The following is a 27,070-nucleotide window of genomic DNA, read 5'->3' as shown; positions in this document are numbered from 1 at the left end:
GTTGTAGGTCAATTTTGCAAAAATCCCTATATTATTTATAATAGAAATGTTTAAAGGTGTATTGACGATGAAAACCATTTTTCAAAAAAGAGTTAGGCATTAGACTGAAGCTGACTCAATGTCTAACAATTATAATGCTTAATTAGATATTTAAATTATCATTTAGATGATCTGTATGTTTACAAATAATATAATAAATATATATGGTTTATTATATTAAATAGTATAGCTTATAAATTATAAGATTTATATTATTTTGTTTTTGTAAGATTTTATATTAGAGTATATTAATTTTATAATAAATATTATTGAGGCAATATAATTTTATTAGTGGGTTAGAAAATAATTGCCACAATTTTAGAGGATCTTAAAATGACTACCTACAATGCTTTTTAGTTTTTAGAGCAGTGATGAAAAGTCTATGGAAATGCCAGCTGTGAGGGGGTATACGCTCCGCTGAAGAGGAATTGAGTCTATCAATGGAAAACAAAAGAAAAACGGTAATAAGGAATTGACTGAGGGGCATTTGTGGGATATGAAGAAATTTCTCATGACAGACACACATCAATACAGGGTAGCTTTGATAAGTCCGAAGTCAAAACCTGAACCACTTTTCTCATTTCTCTCTTCTATTTATTATTCTTATTCTGGTATCCGTCGCTTTGAATTGAATTTTATTTCTCTCGCATAAATAAATCATACAGCTTTTCTTCATCTTCTTTCTCTGTCACCGACTCTCCCACCAAGCCTACCTTCTGTCCAGGTAATATCTACGATCACGAGTGATGATTTTCATTAAACCATGCTTAGCTACTTTTTTATTTATTTGATTCGATCGGTATTAGCTAGTAACGCCTAAACTCTCTAGTTTCTGATTAAGAACACAACTAAGTAACTGACTGTTTTTTCCATCTCCGTTACTAAGTGAGTTTATATATGCTGAATCAAATTATGCTCTATATGATGTATCGGTTTCGGTGATTTTTGGCTATCCACAAATAAAGAAGATCTCATGACCCTATTTCTTGGTGGATTAATAATAGATTTGTAACCTTTGCACTCGAATCTTCGTTTCAAAAATGCTAATTGTTTTTAACTCTCGCTAGTCTCTAGCCTCTATTATTGTTTGATATCAACCCAGCCCTAATGGAAGCTTACATAAAAGAAAAAAACAAAACAACTCATTAGCTGTCTTTTTAATCATTCTGTGTTGCTGTCTGGTTCCCATTCCCCAAAAGTTGCTCTGATGGCTCCACTTTCCCTACCCATTTACTTTTTCTGCATTCAGTTAGCTAGTATGAAATCATCTCTAATGTACTAGTAGTATATTATTCTATTTTCTTATGAAATCATCTCTAATGTACTAGTATATTATTCTATTTTCTTACTTTAAAATAATTTTAAATATAGATGACTTTTACTTCCACCATACTCTATTTGGAATAGAACAATGAATAAAAATGGTGTAATGAATACAGTCACTTAATTTTGTGAAGTAATCCCTGGTTTTTAGAGTTTGAAATGGAGTAGAATTGATGAATATTTTACTTTAAAATGGAGTTTGTAATGAGAAATGAAGTGGAATAACTCTAGGACTTAATCATTTATATATAATTGAGTATTAGTATTGCAATTAGTAGAAAAAGTTATCATTTTTTTAATATTAAGATAATTGTCCAAATAGAGAGTGCCAACTTTAGATCTTTTCATCTAAAATTTGACTCATTGCTAAAACTGATTAGCAGTTCTAGATATTTAAGTTTTATAATCAGTAAAAACATATTACAGATCACTTTCTATTCTTGTGTGATACAGTAATTGTTTTTTATTGTTTCATTGGTGGTGGATTGAGAGTATCTACTTGGATTTTTGAGGATATGTTGCTTTTTAGTTTCTTCTGCCTCAAAACATGATTCTTGCCATTTTATCAGCAGATGAGCATGCATCCATCTGTATTTAAACGAATCACATTTCTCTGGCATAATATTTTATTTACTACTGTAAATCTTAAAATATCATAGTCTCTATTTTGTTTGGTCATGTCAGGCTCCAACTGAGTCATCTAAATTTGTTTATGTCATTTTTCTGTTACCATTCAGTTGACTATCAGGCCAAAATAATATTAGTTTACTAAGTTTACTTTGGATATTTTTCCTTTACATGAAAATGATGGTACCTTCTTTAAATTTAAAAAAATATACATAGTTTTTCATATGTTTTGAACAAGTTAAAGAGTCTCTCTTCTCACATGTCTTGTCTTTGTGAAATTGTGCAAAACAGAGATCGTGCTTGAGGGAGTTCCACATGTCTCAGAGATGACTTTTCAGTTCTAAATCTCAAAAAAAATTGTGTGTTTGAAGTGCCATTTTTTATTGGAGTGGAAATGAGAAAGCATAGCATCAGAGAATCCTTGAAATCTTTCTTTGAGCCTCACCTTCATCCTGATAATGCTGAATTGCTCAAAGGAATCAAAACTGGTAATTTCCCTTCTACATAACCTTGTTTTTTTTTTTCTCAAATCCATAGGTCTTTTGGTTGTTAGACTTGTTTAAAATGAAAATCAACACCTTTAAATCTCAACAATGCAGAAATAGATGAAAAAGTGAAGAGAATCTTGGGAATTATTGAGAGTGGTGACATTGAGGCAGATGAATCCAAAAGAGAAGTGGTCGCAGAGCTAGTGAAGGAATTCTACAGAGATTATGAGTCCTTGTATAACCAATACGGTGATCTCACGGGAGAGATCAGGAACAAAGTTCATGGTAAAGGTGAGAATGAGAGCTCTTCTTCAAGCTCAGACTCAGACTCTGACTCAGATAAGAAGAGCAAGAGAAACGGGCGTGCTGACAATGACATGAAACAGATAGAAGCTGCTAATCTTGAAATCGCTGATCTGAAAAGAAAGTTAGAAACAACTCTCGAAGAGAAGGAAGCAGAGCACCAAGAAACCTTGAAGAAGCTGAAGGAATCAGAAGACATCATTGGAGATCTGAGACTTGAAACTGACAAGTTAGCGACCGAGAACAAAGAACTAAACCAGAAACTGGAAGCTGCTGGCGAGGCCGAATCCGATCTGAATCAGAAGCTAGAGAGAGAGAAGCAAGAGAAAGCGGCGTTGCTGAACCAGCTAAACGACGTGCAGAACGCATTGCTGGAGCAAGAAGCTGCGTACAACACGCTAAGCCAAGAACACAAACAAGTCAACGGTCTGTTCCAAGAACGCGAAGCGACGATCAAGAAGCTGACGGAAGATTACAAACAAGCCAGGGAGATGCTGGAAGAGTACATGTCGAAGCTGGAGGAGACGGAGAGGAGAATGCAAGAGACGGGCAAAGACGTAGCGTCCAGGGAGGCCGAGATCGAGGAGCTGCAAGAGACGGTGGAGAGGCTGCGCAACCAAGTGGAGATGAAGGGAGAAGAGGTCGAGAATCTGATGGAGAAGATGAATAACATCGAGGTGAAACTGCGTTTGTCTAACCAGAAGCTGAGAGTGACGGAGCAAGTGTTGAGGGAGAGGGAAGAAGAGCTGAAGAGCGTGGAAGCTAAGCATTTGGAGAAACAAGCGCTGCTCCAGGAGAAGATCGTGATGACGCATGAAACGTATGGAGGTTTGGTCAAGGAGATGTCAGAGAGATTGAATTATCGGTTCCAGGATTTGTCTGAAAAGGTTGAGGAGAGGCTCGGAGGCTTTGAGGAGACGGTGGTCGAAGCGACGAAGATGGTTTTGAAGGCGAAGGAATGTGTGGGAGAGATGAAGAAGGAAAAGGAGGAGATGGAGAAGGGTAAAGAAGAGATGGAGAAGAAGCTTGAAGGTCAAGTAAGAGAAGGAGAAAGAGAGAAGGAAGAGTTGAAAGAGTCATTGTTGGGGTTAGGGGAAGAGAAGAGGGAAGCGATAAGACAGTTATGTGTATGGACCGAACACCATAGAGACCGGTGTGAGTATCTTGAAGAGGTTTTGTCCAAAATGGTTGTGGCAAGAGGGCAAAGACGGTCACAACGAGCTTAAAGTGACTTGTTCTGCCCCCTCCTATCTATCTGTATGTCAGAGATAAGCTGTGTTCATTAGTTTTTTCTGAATTTGAATTTTTTTTCTTTAATTGTTTTTTTTTCTCAATTTGAAATTGTTTTGTTGGTGGGGTGTGATGATTGTTTTGTAGCGGTTTTGCAAGATCATAAAGATGGATTTGGATGTGTGGTGGAGTTTGTAACCCATTTATCTACCTGTATTTTATTTTGTTGCCAATGCCAATGCTCTATTTTTTTTTTTTTACATATTGATTGACAATTTAGATCAGAATCTAATCTTTTATAAATTTAGTTCTTACACTTTTTGAATCTTATAGTGATCTGTACTCGAACTATCATCTACTTCAAAATACCATTTCAGGTTTATTTTCAGTTATATAACTTAGATTTTATATCATAGAAGATTCACTACATCGAGAATATAGTAAAGATTAAATCGCCTCTTTGGAATTATTTGTGTCCAACGAATATTGAGCTTATTCAATACCCAAACCCCATTATATCCCATTTCACACGAAATTAGTGGATTGGTTGTGTACGGCCGAGATATAGGGAACCTCACATCGAAATCCTGAACTCATTAGTTCTATGTGTTCATCGTTTTTAGATTGCATTGTTTTTACGTTTCAGAATAACTCTGTTTTCTTTTTGTGAGTGAGAGATTATAAGCTTTGATTAGTGAGTGAAGAATTGTGTCGATCAAATCCGTGAGTATTTTGGTTGGGATAGATCGTAACATGCTTGCGAAATCATTACTGTAAACTTTAACTTTACCATGTACACATAAAACATGATTTTAAGAAGAAATTAGAAAATGTATCTCAGCTAAGCGATAGTCTTTAGCAAAACGTGAAACAATTATTTGGAATTATATATGATTAATAAACTTCTGAACAGTAGAGATTTTATTCGTGGTTCATATTCAAACGTTGCTATCTCTTGGACGGAGATCACTTATTAACACCCGGAGGTCTTGAAATCCTAGTCCTCCTACAGAGCCTGTTCATTATTCCTGTAACTTCACTTCTTCTAGGAGCAGCTCCACATGGAATGGAGGGTATTGCGCCAATCCGTTCCTCCCCTTTTAACACACGAGTCAATATGTTAAACAGGAAGACCAAAAAAAAGAACACCGAAGCTATAACTAGAGAGTATAGTAAATTGCTAATTAGTTATAACTGTGGCAAAGATTTCGAATAAGAAGACACTGACCTAGGTGGCGGAATCTAGCCTCTGTGACACGAACCTGAAAGACTAGGCATATAAGAAGCATCAAACGGAAAAGAAGAAGAAACACTTGTGTTGTTTTCTTCATTGTCACTTTGTTATTCTCTCAAGTGTCATCGACCACAACTGTATTTATAGATCGAAGCACACAAAATCACATTTGTATACTGAATTGATTCATTTGAAGTGTCAACTTCGTCGCCTTCTTTCTTTTCTACAAAAACGCGGTTTTGTAGAAATAAAATGGTGGCGTCTTCTGATTTTGAATATATAAAATAAATGAATAACTTTACTACAATCCAATTTTAAGAACCTAGCTAGGTAACTACGGATATCAAACTTTTGGAAGTTTATAGCGGTTTGTAAGATCATAAAGATGGATTTGGATGTGTGGTGAGGTTTGTAACCCATTTATCTTACCTGTATTTTATTTTGTTGCCAGTGCCATGCTCTGTTTATTATTTCATATTGATTGACAATTTAGATCAGAACCTAAACCTTTATAAATTTAGTTCTTAGACTTTTTTGGATCTTATACTGATATGTAGTCAAACTAATTTCTTCACTTCATCTACTAGAAAATACAATTTTCGGTTCATTTTCAGTTATATATTTGCATCAAAAATATTATACCATAGAAGATGTACTATACATCGAAAATATTAGATTACTAGTGGATTTTATTAATTTCAGTTATACATTTGCATCAAATATATTATACCATAGAAGATGTACTATACATCGAAAATATTAGATTACTAGTGGATTTTATTAAAAATGATTATATTTATAGTAACGATTCGTCTTTTATTTCATTCTTAACTAGTGTATAGTCTGTAGACTAGTTGACGGTGTTCAAAAAAAAAAAAAAAAGACTAGCTGACAAAATATGAAAGAAGAGGACTACTTGTAGGAGCTCTTCTCCTCCATGCCAACGTCTAAGAGATCCAATTGATGTGTAATTGCTTCAACAGCGAGGATAAGGATCTTGCGGTTGCGCTGTGTTTCTTCAAACGACATGCAGTTTCTCTTCCTTTTGTTGCTCCATTGAACATGTCTTCTTACCCCTCTGGACGTACGAGGTCGAGTTTTGAAATTCCACCACTGGTTGCACCTAGATGCATTAGAAACATCTTCCTCCTCTGTTTCAGCCTCTTCGAGAAGAGGAAGAAATTCTTCAGACTCAGAAGCAATCATCTCTTCACCAAGAATATCAGATTCCAATACGGCTTGGTTCAAACCAGCTTCAGAGATGATGTTCTCTTCTTCTTGATCATCATCTCCCTTGAACTTGTTTTTTATTATTCCACTGCAACGGCCTTGTCCCTCTGCTGCTTCTGCTTGCTCAGATTTTGAATGAGTTTCACCATTGTTATATAGCCCTTGTTCCCTCTGTGCATCATCATCCATAGTAATTAAGCTCGAAGATTTTTGGACAAGATTAGAAGTTGATGTAGGTTCCATGTGCTCCTTGCTGCTCACCATTTTCTTCCGGCGGACATACTTCTTCTCAAACCGTTTTTCCTCTCGACAACCATTAGAAGGATGTTTCGCTTCTTCAGCTTCTCGCTGCTTCCCTGAAATTTCATCTCAAATATACTTTTACTTAAAATTGACATATAGCTGCAATTGCATCTCTATGATGATAATTCAAGGCTTACATGCATGCTTTTCAACTCTGCCCGTCAAAGACTCCTCTGGCGCTACCACACTTCTCCGAAAAATGCGACAGATGCTTGGTTGGCCAGGAACAGCAAATCGATGTGTTTGAGATCAGACACTAACCCAATCCTGCTCTCCAGCATCCATCATTAATTTCAGTATATAATCAAAATACTCAAAACCATTTCATTTTTGAAAGTTAAGCAAAATCTTAAACCCTCTACCAAGACTAATTACCTCTCCAGGTAGGTTAGCCTCGCTTGTTCCACCGTTTTTGGCAAGATAATCGCTGGTTTTGGCTGTGAAGCTAGAGTGTTACTGCTCCTTTCTTTCATTTCTTTCCCCATTTTCACTTTTACCCTAAGATAAATGTGAAAATTACAAATTTTGAGGAGACTAATTGATTTAACCGATAATTTTGGTAAGTCTAAAACAATCAAAGAATGAAAATCTAAAAACCTTACCGGCTTTATCAGAACTGTGGCGGTGGAAGCTGAGCTTGATAGGCTTACGGACAATTTCAGCCGTCTGAAACGATGTAAATGTGAAAATATTAACCCCCACCCACCTTTGTTTACCGAAAAAAAAAAATTAAACCCCCCCCACCCCCGTAAAAAATAGTGAAAATTAAAATTAACGTAGCTATGCGAATGACGCGCGTTTACTTCGTCTTCACGTGGCAAAAGCGATTCAACTTCTTTTTTTTTTCTTGCATCTCATTTATATCATAAGCTAGTGTAGAGTTTTAGATCAGATTCTTTAGGTTATAATTGATCTCGATCTTGTGATTGACTTAGGTTTCTGTTTGATCTCAGGTTATGACGTAAAGCAACCAACAAAATACGCAAGAGCTTTGTTCACCCGGTGTTCGCTGATCTACTCATCGGGGAGGGAACAGCATCCCTCAACTGCTTTACTATTAGAGAATCGATACAGATACAAGCTTGACAACAATGGCGGAATGAAACCGGAAAACAGAGCAATACAAGAGAGAGTTTAGCGAGCTTATCACTTCCTCTATGAAGCCGGAAAGTCACCGCCGGAATGATCCTGACTCGATCGTGTACCGCTTTCGTGACTCCGTCGCACTTCAATCTCGTGATCTCGAGCTAAGTCTTCTTCTCTCTCAGATTCTCGATCTGATCTTTTTCTCTCTCTCTCTCTCGGTGACGTTGAATAACAGCTCACCAGTTTGTTATAACAAACTCATCACCTAGCAATCACTAAAACGCACCCGTTTCACTTACCAAGAAAGATGGACTAAGACTCGGGCTCCTTCCCTTTGCAGGTTATCGAAGAACCGGGCCGCGGAACGCAAAGCCCACTTGGAGTTTGGCTGAACTAAACCCACAATCTCCACCTTTCAGACAGAACACCGAAGTGTTGTCTCTCTCTCTTCGAAACCCTAGCTGCATGTCTCTCTCCCTTCTCTCTAAGGCGATTTATCGCCTCCGCCGTTCTACATCATTTTTCCGACGACTTTTTTTTGAACGTCTTTGATGTTTCTTCGATACCAGAGAACCCATAACAACACGGTATTCTCTATATCCCTTTTCTCCTTCCTTAACTCTTCATCAGTACGTTCACCGACTAATCTTCCTCTGTATGTTCTTGCAGATTTTCGAAGATTAACCAACGAAACTCAGACGAACTCTGCATCTATCAGATCTGAACCTGACGCTTCCAAAGACAACCATCTAACCACAAAGCTTCAACCTTTCTGCAACACCGAAACCCAGATAAGTAAACTCTGACCTTTCTGGCTTAAGATGAGCATTGAAACCTTTTTCTGATAAACTGACGGTGACTGAAAATATCCTCTTCTGATTCTGATTTTTAACTCGTTTTCAGGCGACCGGAAGATACTCCACCTGAAGCTGAACAACCAGAGAACTCCACCTCGCTTTCAATACTCGGGTAACGAATTCAAGACTTTAATCTTCAAGTTGGTTTGAGATATAATAACGTTTGATAACTTTTGAAATGTTATCTAACCTCATTGATCTCTCTTTTCCATTTGCGAGGTAACCAACAACAGAGACACATCGTTACCCGAAGCTACTTCCTTTTCAGAACATGTTCACCAGCTCAGAACAAAGCCTGAACTTTGGACCAGGTAACACCTTAGTTAGGAAATCAGCTGGATTCTTGCTTGTGTGAATCTTGTGTAGAATAATATCACCCTGAGCAACAATATCACGAATGAAGTGATATTTCTTTGCAACATGTTTAGTCCTCTCGTGAAAAACTCTATTCTTTGCTAGAGCTAGGGCACTCTGTGAATCACAATGCATCTTGACACTGCCTGTTTGCAGACCTAGTTCTTCACATATAACTTTTAACCAAATTGCTTCTTTGGTCGCTGTGGAGAGTGCCATATACTCTGCCTCAGTGGTCGATAAAGCTACAACTGATTGTAGATTAGACCTCCACGAAACTGTATTACCCCAAACCTTGAACACATAACCAGTAACTGAACGTCGTCTGTCTAAGTCCGCTGAGTAATCTGAATCTGAAAACCCCTCAATTGAACACACTGAACTCTTAACAAACGTTAAACTGTTTTTAGATTCACCACGCAAATACTTCATAATCCACTTCACTGCCTGCCAGTGATCCATTCCTGGTTTGGACATGAATCTGCTCACAACTCCCACTGCGTGAGCTAAGTCTGGTCGGGAGCCTATCATGGCATACATTAGGCTCCCCACAGCACTCGCGTAAGGAACTCCTTCCATCTTTGTAGCTTGTTCTAATGCCTTTGCCTTGGTTAGACTCTTCAACTTGAATTGAGTCCCCAATGGAGTTGTGACTGGCTTAGAATTTTCCATTCCGAAACTCTTTAGTACTTTCTCAATGTAGTTTTCCTGAGATAGCACTAGGGTTCCTTTCTTTATGTCTCGGATAATATCCATTCCAAGAATCCTAGAAGCTTTTCCTAAATCTTTCATTTCAAATTCTCTGCTCAGACTGTCCTTCATGATCTGAATCTCTTCTTTGTTTTCTGATGCTATTAGCATATCATCAACATATAGCAGTAAGAAAATAGCTTTAGGAGTATTCACGTTCCTCATATAGACACACGAATCATAATCACTCTGTATGAACTTCTCCTTCTTCATGAAAGTGTCAAAACGAAAATTCCACTGTCTAGGAGATTGCTTTAGACTATAAAGTGATTTTCTTAGAAGACACACCTTGTTCTCATCACCTGGTTTCACATAACCTTCAGGTTGCTCCATTAGAATCCTTTCATCTAGGTTTCCATGTAAAAACGCAGTCTTGACATCCAACTATTCCAACTCATAATCTCTATTCACCACAATTGAAAGCATTAGTCTGATTGAGACGTGCTTGACCACTGGTGAAAAAACCTCGTTGTAGTCAATCCCTTCCTTTTGTGAGAATCCCTTAGCAACTAGCCTGCCCTTATGTCGACAAGGTTCAACTCCAGGGATACCAGGCTTATACTTGAAAATCCACTTGCAGCCTACGGTCTTTTGACCCTTTGGCCTTTCTATTAAGTCCCAAGTGTGATTTCGGTTTAGAGAATCCATCTCTTCATCAGCTGCATTATTCCAGTGCTTCCAATCTTTGCTCTTCTTAGCTTCCTCGAAAGATTTAGGTTCTTCCCTTTCAATGTCATCTGCCACTGATAAAGCATAAGCAACCAGATTTGCATCTTCATATCTCGAAGGTGGTTTCACATTCTGTCTTCGAACACGATCTCTAGCAAGCATGTAATGTTCAATAGAACTTTCTGATTCATTTTCTTCAACAAACGTTAAGCCCTCTGACTCATCATCACTTTCTGATTCACTAGAACTTCCCTGATCCTCTGAATTTTGTTGAGATACACTGGTATTTCCCGGATCAGAAGTTTCACCATGTTCATAGTTGGGACCACTAGGTCCGCGAATCAGACTTGGACTGAATGAGACAATCTTCTTAGAATTCCCAACTTTCTGTTTTGTGTCAACTGAATCATTTCCATTCTCTGTAGTTTTATTAACTTGCGTGTCTTTGTAGAGCTCATCTTCTCTGAAAACAACATTTCTGCTTGTAGTACACTTTAAGTCCTCTGGAATCCAAACTCTGTAACCTTTTACTCCAAACGGATAACCTACGAAAACTCCTTTTATCGCTCTCGGCTTTGTTTTCTCTTGACTAACATGAACATAGGCAGTACAACCAAACCTTCTCAAGTGTGACAAATCAGGTCTGTTTCCAGACCAAACTTCTTTCGGAAGTTTGAAGTCTATGGTTGAGTTTGGTGTCCTGTTTATTAGATACACTGCCGTAGAAGTAGCTTCTGCCCAAAACTCTTGTCCCAAACCCGTTTCTGCAAGCATACTCCTAACCTTATCCATGATGGTGCGGTTCATCCGTTCTGAGACCCCATTCTGTTGAGGCGTATAGTTGCAGGTTCGATGTCTCTTAATTCCTGATGTTCTGCACAGCTCATCAAACCTATTGTTGCAAAATTCCAAACCATTGTCAGTGCGTAGGCACTTGATCTTTTTCTCAGTGTGGCTTTCAACTGCTTCTTTCCATTCCTTAAACTTAGAAAATGCTTCATCTTTAGTTTGCAAGAAATAGACCCACACTTTCTTAGAGAAATCGTCAATGAAGCTTATGAAATACTTGCAACCTCCTAGACTTCCCGGAGTTGATGGAGAACCCCAAAGATCTGAATGTACATACTCTAGGATGCCTTTAGTAGTATGTTTAGCAGTAGGAAAGCTTAGTTTATGTGTCTTTCCAAGCACGCAACCTTCACAAAACTCTAGCTTCCCAACTTCAGTCTTAAGAATAAAACCTTCCTTGGCAAGTAACTCCATGTTCTTTGAACTCATGTGACCCAACCTAGAATGCCAGACTTTAGTCTTAGAATCAGTAGACTCACTGATATTAGCTTCACCACGTGACACGGTTCCTTGTAGATAGTACAATCCGTTCTCATACTTGCCTGTGATCACCTTCTGTCCTTCTTTGTAGAATGTTATAGTGAAATCTCCACCTTGATAGTTACATCCTGATTTCTCTAGCATTCCATAGGAGATTAAGTTCCTGCTCATGTCTGGCATATAACGAACATCTCTTAGAATCACTTCTGTACCGTCTTCATTCGTGATTCTAATTTTCCCAATGCCTTTGACTTCGCACTGAGTGTTGTTCGCCATTAGAACTTTACTTCCATCTCCTTCTTGTAGATCAAATAAGACTTCTTTATCTGGTGTGATATGAAAGGTGCAACCTGAGTCTAGAACCCATTCATTTCTCGAATCATGAATGCTTGCAGTTAGCACTAGGGGTTGTCTCATTTCAGATACAGCATTTACTGCTTGTTCACTACCATTCTTGTGTCCTCTGCTTGGACAGTCACGTTTCCAGTGACCCTCTTTGCCACATGAGAAACATGCTCCTTTCTTAGTCTTATCTGAATTTCCCTTTGACTTAGATCGATCACCTCTGCTTCTTGACCTATTGTACTTCTTGTTGTTACCATTTTCTGTTCGCTTAGATGATCTCCCTCTTGACTCAACATATAAGCCTTCTGAAGTAGATTTCTTTTTATTTAGTAATCCCTTCTGCCTAAGCTCTGCTTCTTTTGAATATGCCGAGGTAACAACTTCTGAGACAGTGAGAGTGTCTCTTCCAGTTCCATACTGAAGAGTGTGGACCAGTTGCTCATACGCAGCTGGAAGACCAGAGAGTAACTGGATAGCTTGATCTTCGTCCGTTATGGTAACCTTCAGACTCTCTAGATCAGCTATTAGTTTTAAGAATACATCCACATTCTCTTCTATTGACTTGTCTTCTTCCATCTTATAGCAGGAGAACTGCCGCTTCAAATATATTCGGTTTGGAAGAGACTTCAGCTGATACAGCTTCTCCAAAGACTTCCACATTCCAAGTGCCGTCTGCTCATTCATAATCTTTCGTAAGATTGAATCACTTAAGCAGGTACATAGTAAACTCCTGACCCGTAAGTCTTTATCAGCTTTCTTCTGATCAACCTTTGGCTTCTCACCTTCTTCTTGTTTTTCAGATGTTGAAGAAACCACAAAGTCATCTTGTATCACAGCCAGAAGACCTTGAATCTCTAGCTGAGCCATCATTTTATACTTCCACATCCCGAAGTCTCCCTTTCCATCAAACTTGTCCATCTCGAACTTTCCATGAGTCCGCTCCATCTTGAACCGTAATGATCTCAAGATTTGCTGAACACAGAAGATTTAACTGCAACCTCCACAACAACACAAGCAAGAGATCGTCAATTCTAAGCGACCGTAACAAACAATCACAGATAAGAAAACCTCTTTCCCTTCTCCTATCAGATCTGATTAACTCTTAGCCTTAGCACCCAACCTTGTGCTCTGATACCACTTGTAGAGTTTTAGATCAGATTCTTTAGGTTATAATTGATCTCGATCTTGTGATTGACTTAGGTTTCTGTTTGATCTCAGGTTATGACATAAAGCAACCAACAAAATACGCAAGAGCTTTGCGGTGTTCGCTGATCTACTCACCGGGGAGGGAACGGCATCCCTCAACTGCTTTACTATTAGAGAATCGATACAGATACAAGCTTGACAACAATGGCGGAATGAAACCGCAAAACAGAGCAATACAAGAGAGAGTTTAGCGAGCTTATCACTTCCTCTATGAAGCCGGAAAGTCACCGCTGGAATGATCCTGACTCGATCGTGTACCGCTTTCGTGACTCCGTCACACTTCAATCTCGTGATCTCGAGCTAAGTCTTCTTCTCTCTCAGATTCTCGATCTGATCTTTTTCTCTCTCTCTCTCGATGACGTTGAATAACAGCTCACCAGTTTGTTATAACAAACTCATCACCTAGCAATCACTAAAACGCACCCGTTTCACTTACCAAGAAAGATGGGCTAAGACTCGGGCTCCTTCCCTTTACAGGTTATCGAAGAACCGGGCCGCGGAACGCAAAGCCCACTTGGAATTTGGCTGAACTAAACCCACAGCTAGCTTAGCTACTGAACCATCAACAACTAAGACTATTTCTCAAAGTTAAAATTTAGTATTTACAAAATAATAAATTGTCACAAGATGACATGTGTAACATGAAACTGGTTTACCTAGTGATAATAAAACGAATGTAAAACTGTTTCTTACATTACACATGTGGATTTTTAATACTAATTAGTTTGATTACTCTTTTTTTACACAACAATTTTAGCTGGATCTTCCTTATGTGTCATTGCTTTCGTAATATATAGAAATTTCGTAGTAAATATATGTTTTCATGTGTTTCTTTGTATTTTTTCGCTAGTTGATTTTAGAATTCTCATTAAAAAAAATTTGATCAAAATTTTCAACATGCGATCCAACGATCAGTCTCACGATCCCAATTCTAATCTCTACCAACAAGCGGATTCAACAAAGGTCATATGAACATTACAAGATTTAAGCCTTAGAGCAAATAGATCGAAGTGGTCGGTGCATCACGATGCCCAAGAAAAATTCATGAAGAACCCTAAACTATGCTTGGTTGCGAAAGGGCACAATCCAGATCATCAGGATCCAGCTGAAATTAAAATAGCTCTCCTAAAATTTGGCAGGTCATTGGAAATGTTGTCAACAACGACGACACTCTCTCAATTTTTATCTACTGAACATCACCTTGTTATGGTCTTCGATAAGTAGCCTTATACCTATAGAGGTTGGATTGTCTCCCTTAATAAATAGAGTAACAGAGGTTATCTTACATATCTCAAGCATATATTGTTTAAGGTTCGTATCTATAAGCTCCCAAACATCTATCAAAGGCATGGGATTGTTAGGAGTATTGGATCAAAGCTAGACAAGTCGAGGAAGTTTTTATCATAGTGTCGACCATAAATAAAGAAGCATAAGTGTGGAATAATGTCCAATTTGATGTCGATGATGTGATAACCGTTACCAAAACTGTGGAGATAATGAAGAACAAGGATCATGTGGAGTTGGACTTCCATTACATTGGTTTGCAAAAAAAATTGTATCCTCTATGAAAGCTTGAAGCATGAATTCGAGATGTGTAAGGAATCATCCCTTCTACAACAACGACAATATGAGCTACTGGATATAGGGACCAATCCTTATATGATTGTTCAAGAGCAATCTACTGCCATAGGAGAATACCTCAGTACAATGGAGAAAGGTTAATCATCTGGAACAACAAACGTGATGCGGTAGATCAAAATCAAGAAAACAGAAAAGAGGTAATACTAGTGCAGTAAAATCAGGAAGATCATCATGTAGTACCCAATTTAGTACCTAGTGAGCAAGGCGTTAAAATAAAGAATCCAGAGGACCCACAAGAAAATGCTTCATCTTCACTAAAACAAAATTGAGATAGAGTAACCTGGCCAAGGTTTGGTGGTTCTCCTCAAATAACCAAAACAATCATGAAGCTTTTGCACTATAATTGTCAGAGATTGGGAAACTCTTTGACAATTTCACACTTCAAAGATATTAGAAAGTCATATACTCCTGATATCATGCTTCTCACAGAAACTAAACATGTAGATAGTTATGTACATAACTTAGCTAAAGAATTAGGATAATCATACTCTTTTGTTGTGTACGCTTATGGTAGTAGTAGAGGCTATGCAGTTTTTTTTTGGAACGACAAGGTTAAGGTATTGTTGTTAGATAACCCTAATATGTATTGTATAAACATGTCAGTTGAAAATGGCGCCAATTTTTTTTGGCAGACATATATATATGGAAATCATGTTGGTAAGCATAGACGGGAGCAGTGGCATCAATTAAGTCAATCTGAATATGCAGGTTTTCTTAGAAACAAGTTTCAAATGATGATTGGTAACTTCAATGATACAAAAAGCAAAGTAAAGAGTAATTTTTAAGCCAAACAATTTGTGCTCTCTCTCTCTCTCTCTCTCTCTCTCTCTCTCTCTCTCTCTCTCTCTCTCTCTCTCTCTCTCTCTCTCTCTCTCTCTCTCTCTCTCTCTCTCTCTCTCTCTCTCTCTCTAATAGAATGCTTACTGTTTTTGGTTTTCATGATATTAGAACCTTAGAAGAAAAGTGTACATGGATGGGAAAACGATCAAAATACACTATTATGTCTAGGATTGATAGCGCAGTTGCAAATTTGATTAGTTAGATATATATCCTACGGCATCAGTGTTTACCTTGGATAGGTTTTGATAATATACTTTTACTTTTGAGCACTAAAGAAACCAAATGGAAGAAGACTAAGATGTTTTGATATGACAGCAAATGAAGAATGTATCCTTGAATCGATTCAAGTGATGGAACAAGTATGGAAGCAAGAATGTTCCACTATTCAGGAAGAGCATACTCACTCAATCATCAAAGCTTGAGAAAAGCATTAGCTCTCTCGAGAAGTAAAGAAAACACTAATTCAAAAAAGTTCATCAATAATACTAAACAAGATATCTAGAAAACTTATTAAGCGCCTAGTATTGATTATAACCATATGAAAAAAACTTAAAACTCAGTTGCCATTTTAGTATTGGTTGGAAAACGAGCACTGAAACTATGTAATTCGATATGTTGATCAGCTTGCATAAATGGTCAGGTATACAAATTAAAGCTATGTAATAGCCCAGCCAACTAATTAGTTATTGTATTCAATAGTCAATTCTTCAAATAATGAAACAACTAGACAAAAAAATGTAAAACTATTTGATATGAAAGGAATGGAAGAAGGCATGGTGAAAAACCAAACACCACAACCGAATTGATCAAGAACCGAATCTCTAGTACGAGAATGACGAATGCTAGAAAGAATTCGAAAGCCATGGAAACATGGTCTCTTATAGATGATTTCTAGATTTCAGTTTAAATTATTTGCTCCAAACACTCAGCTATATTTATAGTTACAAAAAAATGAATGAATTTAACATTATTTCAAAAAAAAATGTAAAACTGATTTTACAAAATTTAATTTGAAATAAGTGCATATCTCCCCTCAGAAAGAAACTACATTCTTTTTGAGTCCGACTGGTGACCATTCTGAAAATAAGAGGAACGAATAGAAAAGAAACATAGAGAAATAAAATTACAGAAATGAAAAGAAATGGTTGTTTCATCCTATATTTAACAAAGAATAATTTTGTTCTTTATTTTTCTACAAAAAAAATGGTAAGGAATAAAAAAGAAAAATTATTTCTTATAAATGATGATTTTTTTTAAGAATGTTAGAGAATGCATTATTTCTCGTCGTTTCTTTGGTCACCATTCATACCTATTTTTCTTACTTTTGTAATTTTTATATTTTTGAGAGGCCTCGTAACCTAGTGCGTATGCATATATAATACATGACCCACGAACTTAAAACGGCCCGATTAAAATAAGAATAGGCCCAATTATACAGTTTCTGCGATTTGGAAATCTCTCTGAACCACCAACCGGTGTGATTCAGTGTGCACGACGGAGAGAGACGGACATGGCGACGAAATCGATGGCGACGCTAGATTCCGGCACCACCTGTTCCTCCTGGAACTACTCCGGCCACCGATTAGCCGCCGGATCCATAGACGGAACCCTCTCCGTTTACGACTCCCATGTTCCCTCTTCTTATTCTTCTTTCACTCGCAGTTCCAAAGTTAGGGTTAGCGAATCGAGCCTTGTAAAGATCGTATGGCTGCCTTCGGAATACGGAGATGCAGTCGCCTGCATTTGCGAAGACGGCAGCTTATCCATTTGGGAAGAGGTTTCCGAAGGTAAACTCTATACTCTTGCTGAGTGTTTCAGTTGTTTAGGTTGATAATCGATTTGTGTTTGCTTTGATTGACAGACACGCATGCTCTTGAGTGGAAACTGTGTAAGAGTTTGATGAGCAAGTCTACTCAAGTCCTCGATGTTCAGTTTGGGGTCTCCAGAAAGAGTCTAAAGATGGTTAAGAGCTTTGGTTTTTTCATCTTTAACTATAGTGCTGTTCGTTTGGTTGACGCAGCTACTTGCGGCTGCATCGGCATCAATTTTTTAATAAACTTTTGTTCGTTTCATTGACCCCGGTACTGCGTCTACGTCTAAACGTTGCATCTGCGTCTAAACGCTGCGTCCTTGCGTCGATAGCCGAAAAATCTGCGTCTGCGATAAAAACTGCGTCGGCGTCTACGAAATGAACAACAACTATTTTTATTGACGCTGACGCCGATGCTGACGCCAACGCCGATGCTGACACCAACGCCGCCGAAAACTGCGGCAACCAAACGAACATGACTTATCTCTTTTGCTTTCCATTTTAACATTTATGATTCATTTTGCAGGTTGCAGCATATTCTGATGGGTACCTTAGGGTTTTTGAGCTCTTGAATCCTTTTGAATTAAAAAACTGGCAACTTCAGGTTGCTTATTCGTTTCCCAAGTATACATTGGTCTCCATTTGATTTCTTGTGTCTTGTTTATTTTAACATTCTGTTGCAGGCTGAGTTTCAGAATGTTATTGATTCTCTGTCGGCTCTCGGGAAACCATCAACCCTGTCTGCATCTGTTTCTTGGAATCCGATGAGGAGTGGAGAGCAAGAGCCTAGCTTTGTTTTAGCTTTCAACTCTGATTCTCCTCATCTTAATTCTTCCAAGGTAAAGACATTATTACTTAAATTTCTTTTGAACTGGGGAAACGAAGGAATAGTGAGAGACTTGTTTGTTGTTGCAGATCTGGGAGTTTGACGAAGCTCATAACAGATGGTTGGCTGTAGCGGAATTAGCCTCGCCAGAAGACAAAGGTGATCCTGTTTATGCTGTCTCATGGGCCCCAAATATTGGCCGGTAATCTCAATCAATCTTTGCCTCTCGTCTTTCGTTAGTACTGTCTTGAAACGCTCGAACTAATCCTCTTTTGATACAAGACCATACGAGGTTGTTGCTGTTGCAACACATAAAGGCATAGGGATATGGCAAGTTGGTCTAGCTCCTGACCTTGATGGAAGGCTTCCTGTAAAGAAGGCCGCCTCGCTTTCTGGTCATCAAGGCGAGGTATCCAGTTTTTAAAGCTCCTTTGTACCTTCCATTTGTGTTAAACATAACTAAATTATACTGCTTTGATGTTTTATGTTCAGGTTTGGGAGATGGAATGGGACATGAGTGGCATGACTTTAGCTACCACTGGAAGCGATGGGATGGTCAGATTGTGGCAGTCTAACTTAAATGGTGAGTGGCACGAACAGGCCATGCTCGAACCAGTTCCCTCTTGAAGATTCCGTGCTCACTTATTTAGAGTTTTGTTCGATGATTCATATCTTCCAATGTGAGTTAAAGGGTCTTAAGCTTTCTATTGTATAACAGATCATATTTTACAATGGTTTGATTTCATTTCGGTTTTACGTATTTAGGCCAAGATAGACGATTGAACTATCTTTGACAAAAAAAAGTCAAGCTATCCTTACACCGAAATAAAACCAGTTTTGAAACTAAAATTATACAAAACCGATACCAAACTAAGATTTGAATAAAAATCAAAACATGAACAGAAACCAAACCAAACCAAATGTTTGTTCAAAAAAAAAAACACAAACCAAATAACTGGCTCCCTAGTTTTGAAACCAGATCATACAAAAGCAAACTTCAGATTAAATTTTGAAAACAGAACCGTTTATGGATTTATATTTGGTTAAGCTAATGAGTTTCGGTTTAATCAAAGATCTTGAGAAACTCTAAGACTTGATCTCATACCAAACAAGCTTTGAAGAAAATATTTAAAGACTTTTATGTTAAGGAATCCTTACCAAACTCTTTTTGATTTGAGAAATGGATTTAATAGTAATGTTCAAGAGCTAAGAACATCCTAAATAAAATAAACAAATACAGTCAGATCGAAACAAGAAGAGATCAAAGGAGTTCAGTTTTTTTTTTTCCTCAGAACCTGCTAGTTAACGCAAACGACTCGATTTTTAGCGGCTGAAATGACGCAACGGGGTTTGGGTTTAAAGTTAGAGTTTAGGGTCTTGTTGTTTTTTTTCATTTCACGTGCTCTCCTAGTCCTATGCACTGCTCAGAGATTTCATGCAAAGTCGTTGAATTAACGTTGTTTGGGAGGTGCCAAGATGAACGATGGATGTTCATACTTTTGACTTGATAGATTTTAAAGATGGCAACCTCTTAGAGTCAAACTGTTACTAAAAATTGGCTTGATAAAATCAGACGCTCATCTGCATGTTTCATAGCTTCTTGCAATAAAAAACATGTTTGGTTTGTCAATGAATTATATGTTTTTTTTGTCAACATTATATATTTTGTTTATTCAAAACAATACTAAAGTTAAGATAAAAAAAAATGAAGCAAATAAATATATAGGCTGAATCTATTTATAAAACAAACAAACAAAAATATCTGCCATAGTTAGTATTGATATTTATAAAAAGAAATAGGACAGTTTAAAAAAAAATTATACTCGTACAAGATCGCAATGAGATCAATACGAACAAAAGAATCTGAATATTGGACAAATATAATTGAGAACCAGTTCTGACAAAGACATCCATATTAGGTAAAAAGAAAATGCCATTCGAATTGATTCAGTTTAGATAATTGTAAACTAAAGAATAAGTTCAAGATAAAGACAGGCACTCTATAACAAATAGAGTTTATTCGAATTCAGTAGAACTTAAGCTAATTCTCATCGCATATATATAGACATCTAAGGCTCATTCCAAAACCCACACACAACACAAATACAAACCATAAAACTCGCTTCTTCTCTACCACAATGCAGTACTACGAAACACGTGAAAAAGAATACTACGATGTGGCTCAAGGCCAGAGTCGCCAGGGTTATGGTCAGAACCATCACCAGGGATATGACCAGAGCCATAGCCGCCCAGTATATGGGCATAGTCCGACTATGAATCACCGTAGCCATGGTGGGTTTCTTGATGGACTATTCAAGGGTAAAAATGGTCAAAAGGGTCAGAACGGCTTAGGGACGTTTCTAGAGCACAAGAGCCACGAGGCTAACAAGGGCCATGGACATGGGAAGCTCTTAGGACAGCACCAGAAGAAAACTCACGAGACAAACAAAGGTTTTAATGGCCTAGGAACGTTCATTAACAATGGAGAGAAGAAACATAAGAAACAAAATGAGCACAAGAAGAAGAAGAACAAAGATGGGCATGGCAGTGGCAATGAGAGTGGAAGCAGCAGCGGTAGCGACAGCGACTAAATGAAATGATTTCATAAGCCTAATGCTTCTAAGAGAGACTGTTTAAAGTAAGTCGACGTAATACTTAGAATAAAAACCACTTAGGTGGTTGTCTCTCTGCATGTGTACCATATATGAGCTTCACTAATATGAATCTACTTTTTTTACTTTTGTTTCAAAACCAGTGGAGAAAACGAGAGATATTAATGCCTATAACGCTTATCAGTCGGCCAGCTAATAAGTAATCCATATCTACTACATAAATGTTAACAAGGATAAATATAAATTTTACTCCCAAAAATAGTTGAACCAGTAAGACCATTCCTAAATCATATCCTCTTGTCTAAATAAATATTGTGAGAAACTGTCAATCTCTGGTCAAGAGACAATATTTAAATTACAGTAGACAATATTCATCTTCAAATTATTTATACAAAGAGATAGAACCCTGTCATGTTTTGACACAAAATAAAAATATAATGACAAGATGGATGATGTTGGCATTTTCCGCTTTAGTCTTTGCAAAGATCGTCTAATGTGGGTTGGATATCAAAATTTATACAAAGCTTATATATCGGGAAATTTTGGGACTGAAATTTATCTTCAAAACATTATCACCTTTTTCCATTTTTCAAACACTGTAAAAAAGCCATCGTAGACAAGGATAAAAAAACAGAGGATAGCAATGATGGATTTTCAGGATTCAAAAGAGAGAGAAATAATGATTTGAGGCATTGAGAGATCGATTACGAAAAGTAGAATTATGTAAAACTGGATTTATATGATGGACCAAATCAAGTGTTCTTACGGTGGTCTGATCCGTTATTGCTTGGTCCATAGACTCCATACTATATAAAGCTGTATATGATAAAAATTGTTAATAAGAACAACAACAATAAGTCTTTGACTTATCACATGGAAGGGGAGAATAAAAGGGACCACTTTAAAAGCATTGAGCATGGTAGAGACTATGACATGTGCTCAACTCTACCTTCCCCACCGGTCTTATTAAATTGCGTTCTTACAAACATTATGTTTTATCTTCACACCTGTGATAAACCTCCAGAAGATTTTGCTACAATAAAACTGTTACATATAATAATAGTTGAAAGTACAATCAGAAAGTCCTTGGATGATCTCTATAATATAAATTCAAAAAAGGAGCTTTCACAACCTCTCTCAAAAACAACGAGGCTTAAATTTTAATTAAAAACCCTAATATATCCATTACTTAAAACAACTTTCGAACGATTTTGACAAAAGATCCTGTTTACTTTAATAAACCCTAATTCACACCTAAAACCCTAATCTTCTCATCATATTTCTTGATCCCCAAGTCTTCTCTTACTCTCCATATGATTATGATCAAAATTCACGGTTTTGTGAATTAATTAGCGAGAACTTCCCAAATAAGCTCTGGATCGAACGACGGCATCCTCGCAAGTAAAAATCCTTCAGTATCCATCATCATGTCTTCCTCGGCCGCCGCCGTTGTGGTCGCCGGCATTTCATCGGAGATAGAAACCGACGCAGGAGAACTATTCTTGCTGTTCCAGTAGCTATCCTCTGAATCCGCCGCAGTGGCAGTTGCCGCCGGAGAAGACAGACTTCCCGGCGAGGATGATGAAGAATCTTTGCTTCCTTTACCGCTCTTTTTGGCTCTTTCTCTTCTGACTCTCTGGCAAATAGATTGAATCTTCCCGTCGACGGCGTTTTTGAGAGCTGTTAGCTTAGAGGAGTCTCCGAGTCCGAGCAGCTCGCTCGGGTCCTTGAGATTTGGGAAGTTGAGACGAGCGTATTCTCCGCGGAGCTTATAGGCGGCGCGATCGTAAGCGTAGGCGGCGGCTTCCGCCGTCTCGTAAGTACCTAACCAAACCCTCATTCTGTTTTGCGGCAGTCTTATCTCGGCGACCCATTTTCCCCAGTGTCTCTGCCTCACTCCCCTGTAAAGCTTCTTCTTTTTCGCCGTCCTCCCAGCCGCTAACGCCGCGGCGAAAGCTGCGGCGGGAGAAGATTGATGATCGAACGATGAAGAAAACAGAGGAGGAGGAGTGGAGATTGCTCTGTTTTGGAGGTGGAAGCTCTCGATAAGATCTCGCTGGTGGAGATAGACGGAGGAGCCGAGCTGCGGCGGCGGAGGATTGAGAGTGTCGAGGGATGTTGTGGCGGAGGAAGTAGCGAGGAATGAGAAGACTGAGTCGAGTGTGTTTGGTCCGCCTGCTAATATGATCTGAGAGAGAGAAGCTCTTATTTCTGAGATTTTGGGACTCAAATTTGTCTGAAAATGATAGTTATGTTCTTCCATTTTTTCAAAACAAAAGATTATTAGAACGCCAAATCGTCCTGGTTTCTTGTAGTGTTACAACAAGAAGAAGAAAAATAACTACTGATTGTGTTTGAACAAAAATAGGGATCAAATAATGATAGTTTGAAACAGAGGATGGATGGTGATGGTGGATTTCGAGGTTCAGACAGAGTTTTATTATGAGAGAAAAAGGTAGAATTAATTTTGTTTTTTAGAGATGTAGTTAATGGGTTTTTTGGGTTTCAAAGTTTAGAAACAGCTTGTACATATTTATAGACTTTATTTAGTAGAGGGAAGGAGAAAAACCACCCAGAAAGGTTGCTTTACAGATTTCACATGGAGCTCTTTGACTTTTTTTTAAGTTGATCTTTTTTTCTTTTTTTTAAAGTTTTGCCTAACTATTTTCATCATGATTTTAATAGAATGTATCTAGTTTGATAAATATACATACCACATTTTATTTTTCTAATAATCAGTGCATGACATTTATAAGCAGTTAAGCCTAGACTCAAGATAACCAGTCCTCAGCATACCACATCTATTAAAGTTTGAAGTTACATTCACAAGCTTGCATATTATTCAATTTTATTCTATCGAAGCTTTGGGAAATTTAAATATTATAAGGATAAGTTCTAGGTTTTTGAAAATTTGAGTCTGATTTGTTGATGGTAAAATTAGACCGCTACTTTTTTTTTAAAAAACTACTTCTTAATGTTTTGATAGGTGTAGAACGATGGACAAGTGAGAGTCTAGAACTTTTTCTATTACAATTATCTATCATATTACTATTTTTAAAGGAAGTGGACAAAATATCTGTAAATTTTTATTTGGCCTATTATTAGATGTGGGCAAAAAAATTGTAAAATTTAATTTCCACATATTAACCTTTTCGATTCGAACAAAAAAAATTAGATATTACTCTACGAAGCAAAATAAATACTAATATCTACAAAAAATGAAACAATTAAAAAATACTAATATTTTAGAAAGGGATATGCTCTGATCCGTTATATGCATCTATAAATATATATTTAAGGAACTAAATATAAAAGTTATATAGTTATTTTGTCTGTAACTTTTACAATATTTTTATTTATTAAATTGGTTATTTTAGTTATTAGAGTTTTAAAAATAAATAAATTTGATTTGATTTTTTATGTAAATTTAGTTTTCTTAACGGATCGAATTTAATATCCAATTAAAAGTGTACACTTTCCAGTATATCCGGATGGATACGGATTGAATCGGTTTGGAAAAATGATATGGACGAAACGAATCAGATTACGAATACCTCCAAAATTTTGGATATTTGATCCATGTTCACCCCTCTGTTCTAATACAGAAACCTTAGCATAAAAAGTATTCTTGTTCTACCATTTGATTGGTAATAACAACATTATAATTAATCTCGATTAGTATATTATACTGAAGGTAATCGTTTAACATTCACACTTCTTTTCTGGAATACATTCACACTATTGGTAGAACATTTATACCATTTTTCAAGTAAGACTGGAAATGTAGGGATTTATATTTTGGGCGCAAATGACAAAGAAAGTTTGAGCATTCGACTGCTCTAGTTACTATGCATTCATACAAAATGCGGTAACGTATATATGATTAGTCAGAGTTCATATCCATCTAAATGATGCGATCAGTGATAGATGTGAATCGTAACCTTTTTTACCAAAAAAATAAGAAGGAAACGGTAAGATACTATCATGTTTTTGAAACGATTAACACTATCTTTTCTTCAAATTAGTCATATACTATATTTGTTCTTATATAAAATACATCTGAGACAACATCATTTGTGGATTTTGGAATACGGTGTTAAAACTTAGTTAGTATCGCAGTTAGCAAAAAAAAAAACTTAGTTAGGATAGTCGTTGGAATTTGGAAGGTGTTATGTCGACACTGTTTGACCATTATGTATTTGACTCTAATACAGTAATATTCATATATATATCTATATATATATTGTTTTGGTAAACAATGTTTGATGCAGAAACAGCTGAGATTAAAATTACATCTCCACATTTTTGGCCAACACAAAGACGAATCCGTGTGGTCTCCACAAGAAACTTTTAAAATTTATGAGGCAAGAGAAAGATAGGTAGAGAAGAGTCAAAACTTCTTCTGTCTAAGAAAGGTATCATAAATTCTTTTTTTTTTTTTTTTTTTTTTTTTTTTTTTAACAGGAGGTTCAAAGGTGACCCGTAATCCGCACGTGGTTTCCGTTTGCCCAAAGGCCCGTAATCCGCACATGGTTTCCGATTGCCAACCATCTAATCCCCCTGGCCCGGAACCAGCCGGCACTAATACCCATTACCCAAGGACCCAGCACCAACGCCGCAATAACTTTAAACTTGGGGAGGGCGTAAAGCATTCCGTGGCCACAGGGGGTATTCGAACCCGGGTCCGTATTGGTGTGTTAACTACCTCAAGACCACTAGCCCACCACCCTGTGGTCATAAATTCTCTGACACGCCTTCGTTTTCTTGCCATCTTCTCTTCTCCTCCACGAACTACAATCTCATTTTCAATCTGTGCATAAAAATGGTATAAATCCCTTTACATAATTTAATGATCTAATCAATTAGACTAAAGTTCTTTTCAAAGAATGTATTTGTCAAAAAATATTTGAATAACGTAAACTGTACTTTTGCTTTGCAAAATTATTTGATTAAAATCTTCACCAGACAAATTATTTTTCAGGTTCAAAAATGGTAGATGATAAAAGTTTATGTTGTCCGATCCGATCAAATAGTATAGTCGATATCGCCTAATGTGTCATTTTTTTTAACTATTGCATAATTTATGGAATTAGTTTGAGACTCGGATATTCCTATCCAAGGAGCAAACCAGAAAAAAAAACCATAGATTTCTCTTCTGTTTTTTCAAAGAAAATTTATTGTTCAATTGAAACATATGTTTAAAGAAATTAAAAATTTACATTCAAATTCTTACTTGTGCACAAACGACGACCCTATACTTGAACCTATGTACGGCACCTTTTGCAAAAACCATTTGATAACTTTTAAACATGGACAAACCCAATTAATTTGCTTCAAGTATCTGAAAGTCATCTAACTACATACTCAAGATTGTTACAATATCTTTTTCACTAAAAGGTGTAATTTTGGCGGTCACGAGTTGTATATGACCATACGCTTATAAGTAAAAATTTCTAGTACGTGAAGTGTTAGCCAAAATCGGGGATCTCAATTCTACATTTGAAGTGTACATATATATCTGTAGGCATATAATATAGGTGTATGTGATCAATGACACGTACAATCAATAAATTGCTTTTAGAACATATCTCGGGGCCGGTCCATTCCTAATAAATCCAAAAAGTTATCATTAAATCCAATCACATGTAAGCTTTCGGTGATTTTTCGTGTTTTGTTATTTTGTTCCTTAAGGAAGAAAAAAAAAAGAACTACAGTTAACTTTTTCTCAAACTATTATGTTAGTAATAGTATTACATGTTAACAAACTATCTTTCAAATGAAATAACTTAATTAACATTCATGTTAAACCAACTGGATATGCCTTATCTGGTTGATGAATTGGTGCTTTTGTGTGTTAGTTTTTGAGCGTTAACACTCGTAGTTCAAGTATATCTAATATTAAAACCTGAAAAACTAGTTTTATGTTGGTTTGGTACAATTTTGTTATTAATTTTATTTTCAAGATAAT

The 27,070-nt window shown here is 37.0% G+C and overlaps 5 protein-coding genes and 1 long non-coding RNA gene across 6 annotated transcripts; 3 read left to right on the top strand and 3 right to left on the bottom strand.

Annotated features, from left to right (window-relative positions):
- Positions 1–406: 406 nt before the first annotated feature.
- LOC106366477 (COP1-interactive protein 1) lies at positions 407–4,243 on the top strand. Its single transcript, XM_013806077.3, has 3 exons — positions 407–763; positions 2,281–2,477; positions 2,589–4,243. The coding sequence occupies exons 2-3, from the start codon at positions 2,384–2,386 to the stop codon at positions 4,004–4,006; spliced, it is 1,512 nt and encodes a 503-aa protein (XP_013661531.2). The 5' UTR covers positions 407–763; positions 2,281–2,383; the 3' UTR covers positions 4,007–4,243.
- A 521-nt stretch (positions 4,244–4,764) lies between these two features.
- LOC106364228 lies at positions 4,765–5,685 on the bottom strand. The gene is made up of 2 exons (XR_001273143.3): positions 5,239–5,685; positions 4,765–5,107 (listed from the first exon to the last, which is right to left on the bottom strand). It is a non-coding gene; the product is annotated as an uncharacterized LOC106364228 (long non-coding RNA).
- Positions 5,686–6,045: 360 nt separating this feature from the next.
- LOC106364227 lies at positions 6,046–7,480 on the bottom strand. The gene is made up of 4 exons (XM_013803848.3): positions 7,380–7,480; positions 7,153–7,275; positions 6,915–7,044; positions 6,046–6,830 (listed from the first exon to the last, which is right to left on the bottom strand). Exon 4 carries the CDS (start codon positions 6,736–6,738, stop codon positions 6,157–6,159), a length of 582 nt encoding a protein of 193 aa, XP_013659302.2. The 5' UTR covers positions 6,739–6,830; positions 6,915–7,044; positions 7,153–7,275; positions 7,380–7,480; the 3' UTR covers positions 6,046–6,156.
- A 9,796-nt stretch (positions 7,481–17,276) lies between these two features.
- LOC106366476 (protein SEH1) lies at positions 17,277–19,250 on the top strand. The gene is made up of 7 exons (XM_013806076.3): positions 17,277–17,641; positions 17,716–17,816; positions 18,191–18,268; positions 18,348–18,503; positions 18,580–18,692; positions 18,773–18,899; positions 18,983–19,250. The coding sequence occupies exons 1-7, from the start codon at positions 17,365–17,367 to the stop codon at positions 19,115–19,117; spliced, it is 987 nt and encodes a 328-aa protein (XP_013661530.2). The 5' UTR covers positions 17,277–17,364; the 3' UTR covers positions 19,118–19,250.
- A 1,310-nt stretch (positions 19,251–20,560) lies between these two features.
- BNAA09G12300D (filaggrin-2) lies at positions 20,561–21,227 on the top strand. Its single transcript, XM_013806075.3, has one exon. It carries the CDS (start codon positions 20,629–20,631, stop codon positions 21,079–21,081), a length of 453 nt encoding a protein of 150 aa, XP_013661529.2. The 5' UTR covers positions 20,561–20,628; the 3' UTR covers positions 21,082–21,227.
- An 888-nt stretch (positions 21,228–22,115) lies between these two features.
- Positions 22,116–23,619, bottom strand: LOC106366474 (ethylene-responsive transcription factor ERF061). The gene has a single exon (XM_013806073.3). The coding sequence runs from the start codon at positions 23,363–23,365 to the stop codon at positions 22,448–22,450; it is 918 nt and encodes a 305-aa protein (XP_013661527.2). The 5' UTR covers positions 23,366–23,619; the 3' UTR covers positions 22,116–22,447.
- Positions 23,620–27,070: the final 3,451 nt, after the last annotated feature.

This window comes from Brassica napus, chromosome A9 (genome assembly GCF_020379485.1).
Source record: "Brassica napus cultivar Da-Ae chromosome A9, Da-Ae, whole genome shotgun sequence".
Taxonomy (NCBI): Eukaryota; Viridiplantae; Streptophyta; class Magnoliopsida; order Brassicales; family Brassicaceae; genus Brassica; species Brassica napus.
This window is presented reverse-complemented; position numbering and strand designations above follow the sequence as displayed.

Coding starts and splice junctions, on each gene's coding strand:
- LOC106366477 (XM_013806077.3), top strand. CDS start 2,384: ATGAGAAAGCATAGCATCAGAGAATCCTTGAAATCTTTCTTTGAGCCT. Junction 2,478..2,588: donor GCTCAAAGGAATCAAAACTG/GTAATTTCCCTT, acceptor TCAACAATGCAG/AAATAGATGAAAAAGTGAAG.
- LOC106364227 (XM_013803848.3), bottom strand. CDS start 6,738: ATGGTGAGCAGCAAGGAGCACATGGAACCTACATCAACTTCTAATCTT.
- LOC106366476 (XM_013806076.3), top strand. CDS start 17,365: ATGGCGACGAAATCGATGGCGACGCTAGATTCCGGCACCACCTGTTCC. Junction 17,817..18,190: donor CCAGAAAGAGTCTAAAGATG/GTTAAGAGCTTT, acceptor TTCATTTTGCAG/GTTGCAGCATATTCTGATGG. Junction 18,900..18,982: donor TTTCTGGTCATCAAGGCGAG/GTATCCAGTTTT, acceptor TTTTATGTTCAG/GTTTGGGAGATGGAATGGGA.
- BNAA09G12300D (XM_013806075.3), top strand. CDS start 20,629: ATGCAGTACTACGAAACACGTGAAAAAGAATACTACGATGTGGCTCAA.
- LOC106366474 (XM_013806073.3), bottom strand. CDS start 23,365: ATGGAAGAACATAACTATCATTTTCAGACAAATTTGAGTCCCAAAATC.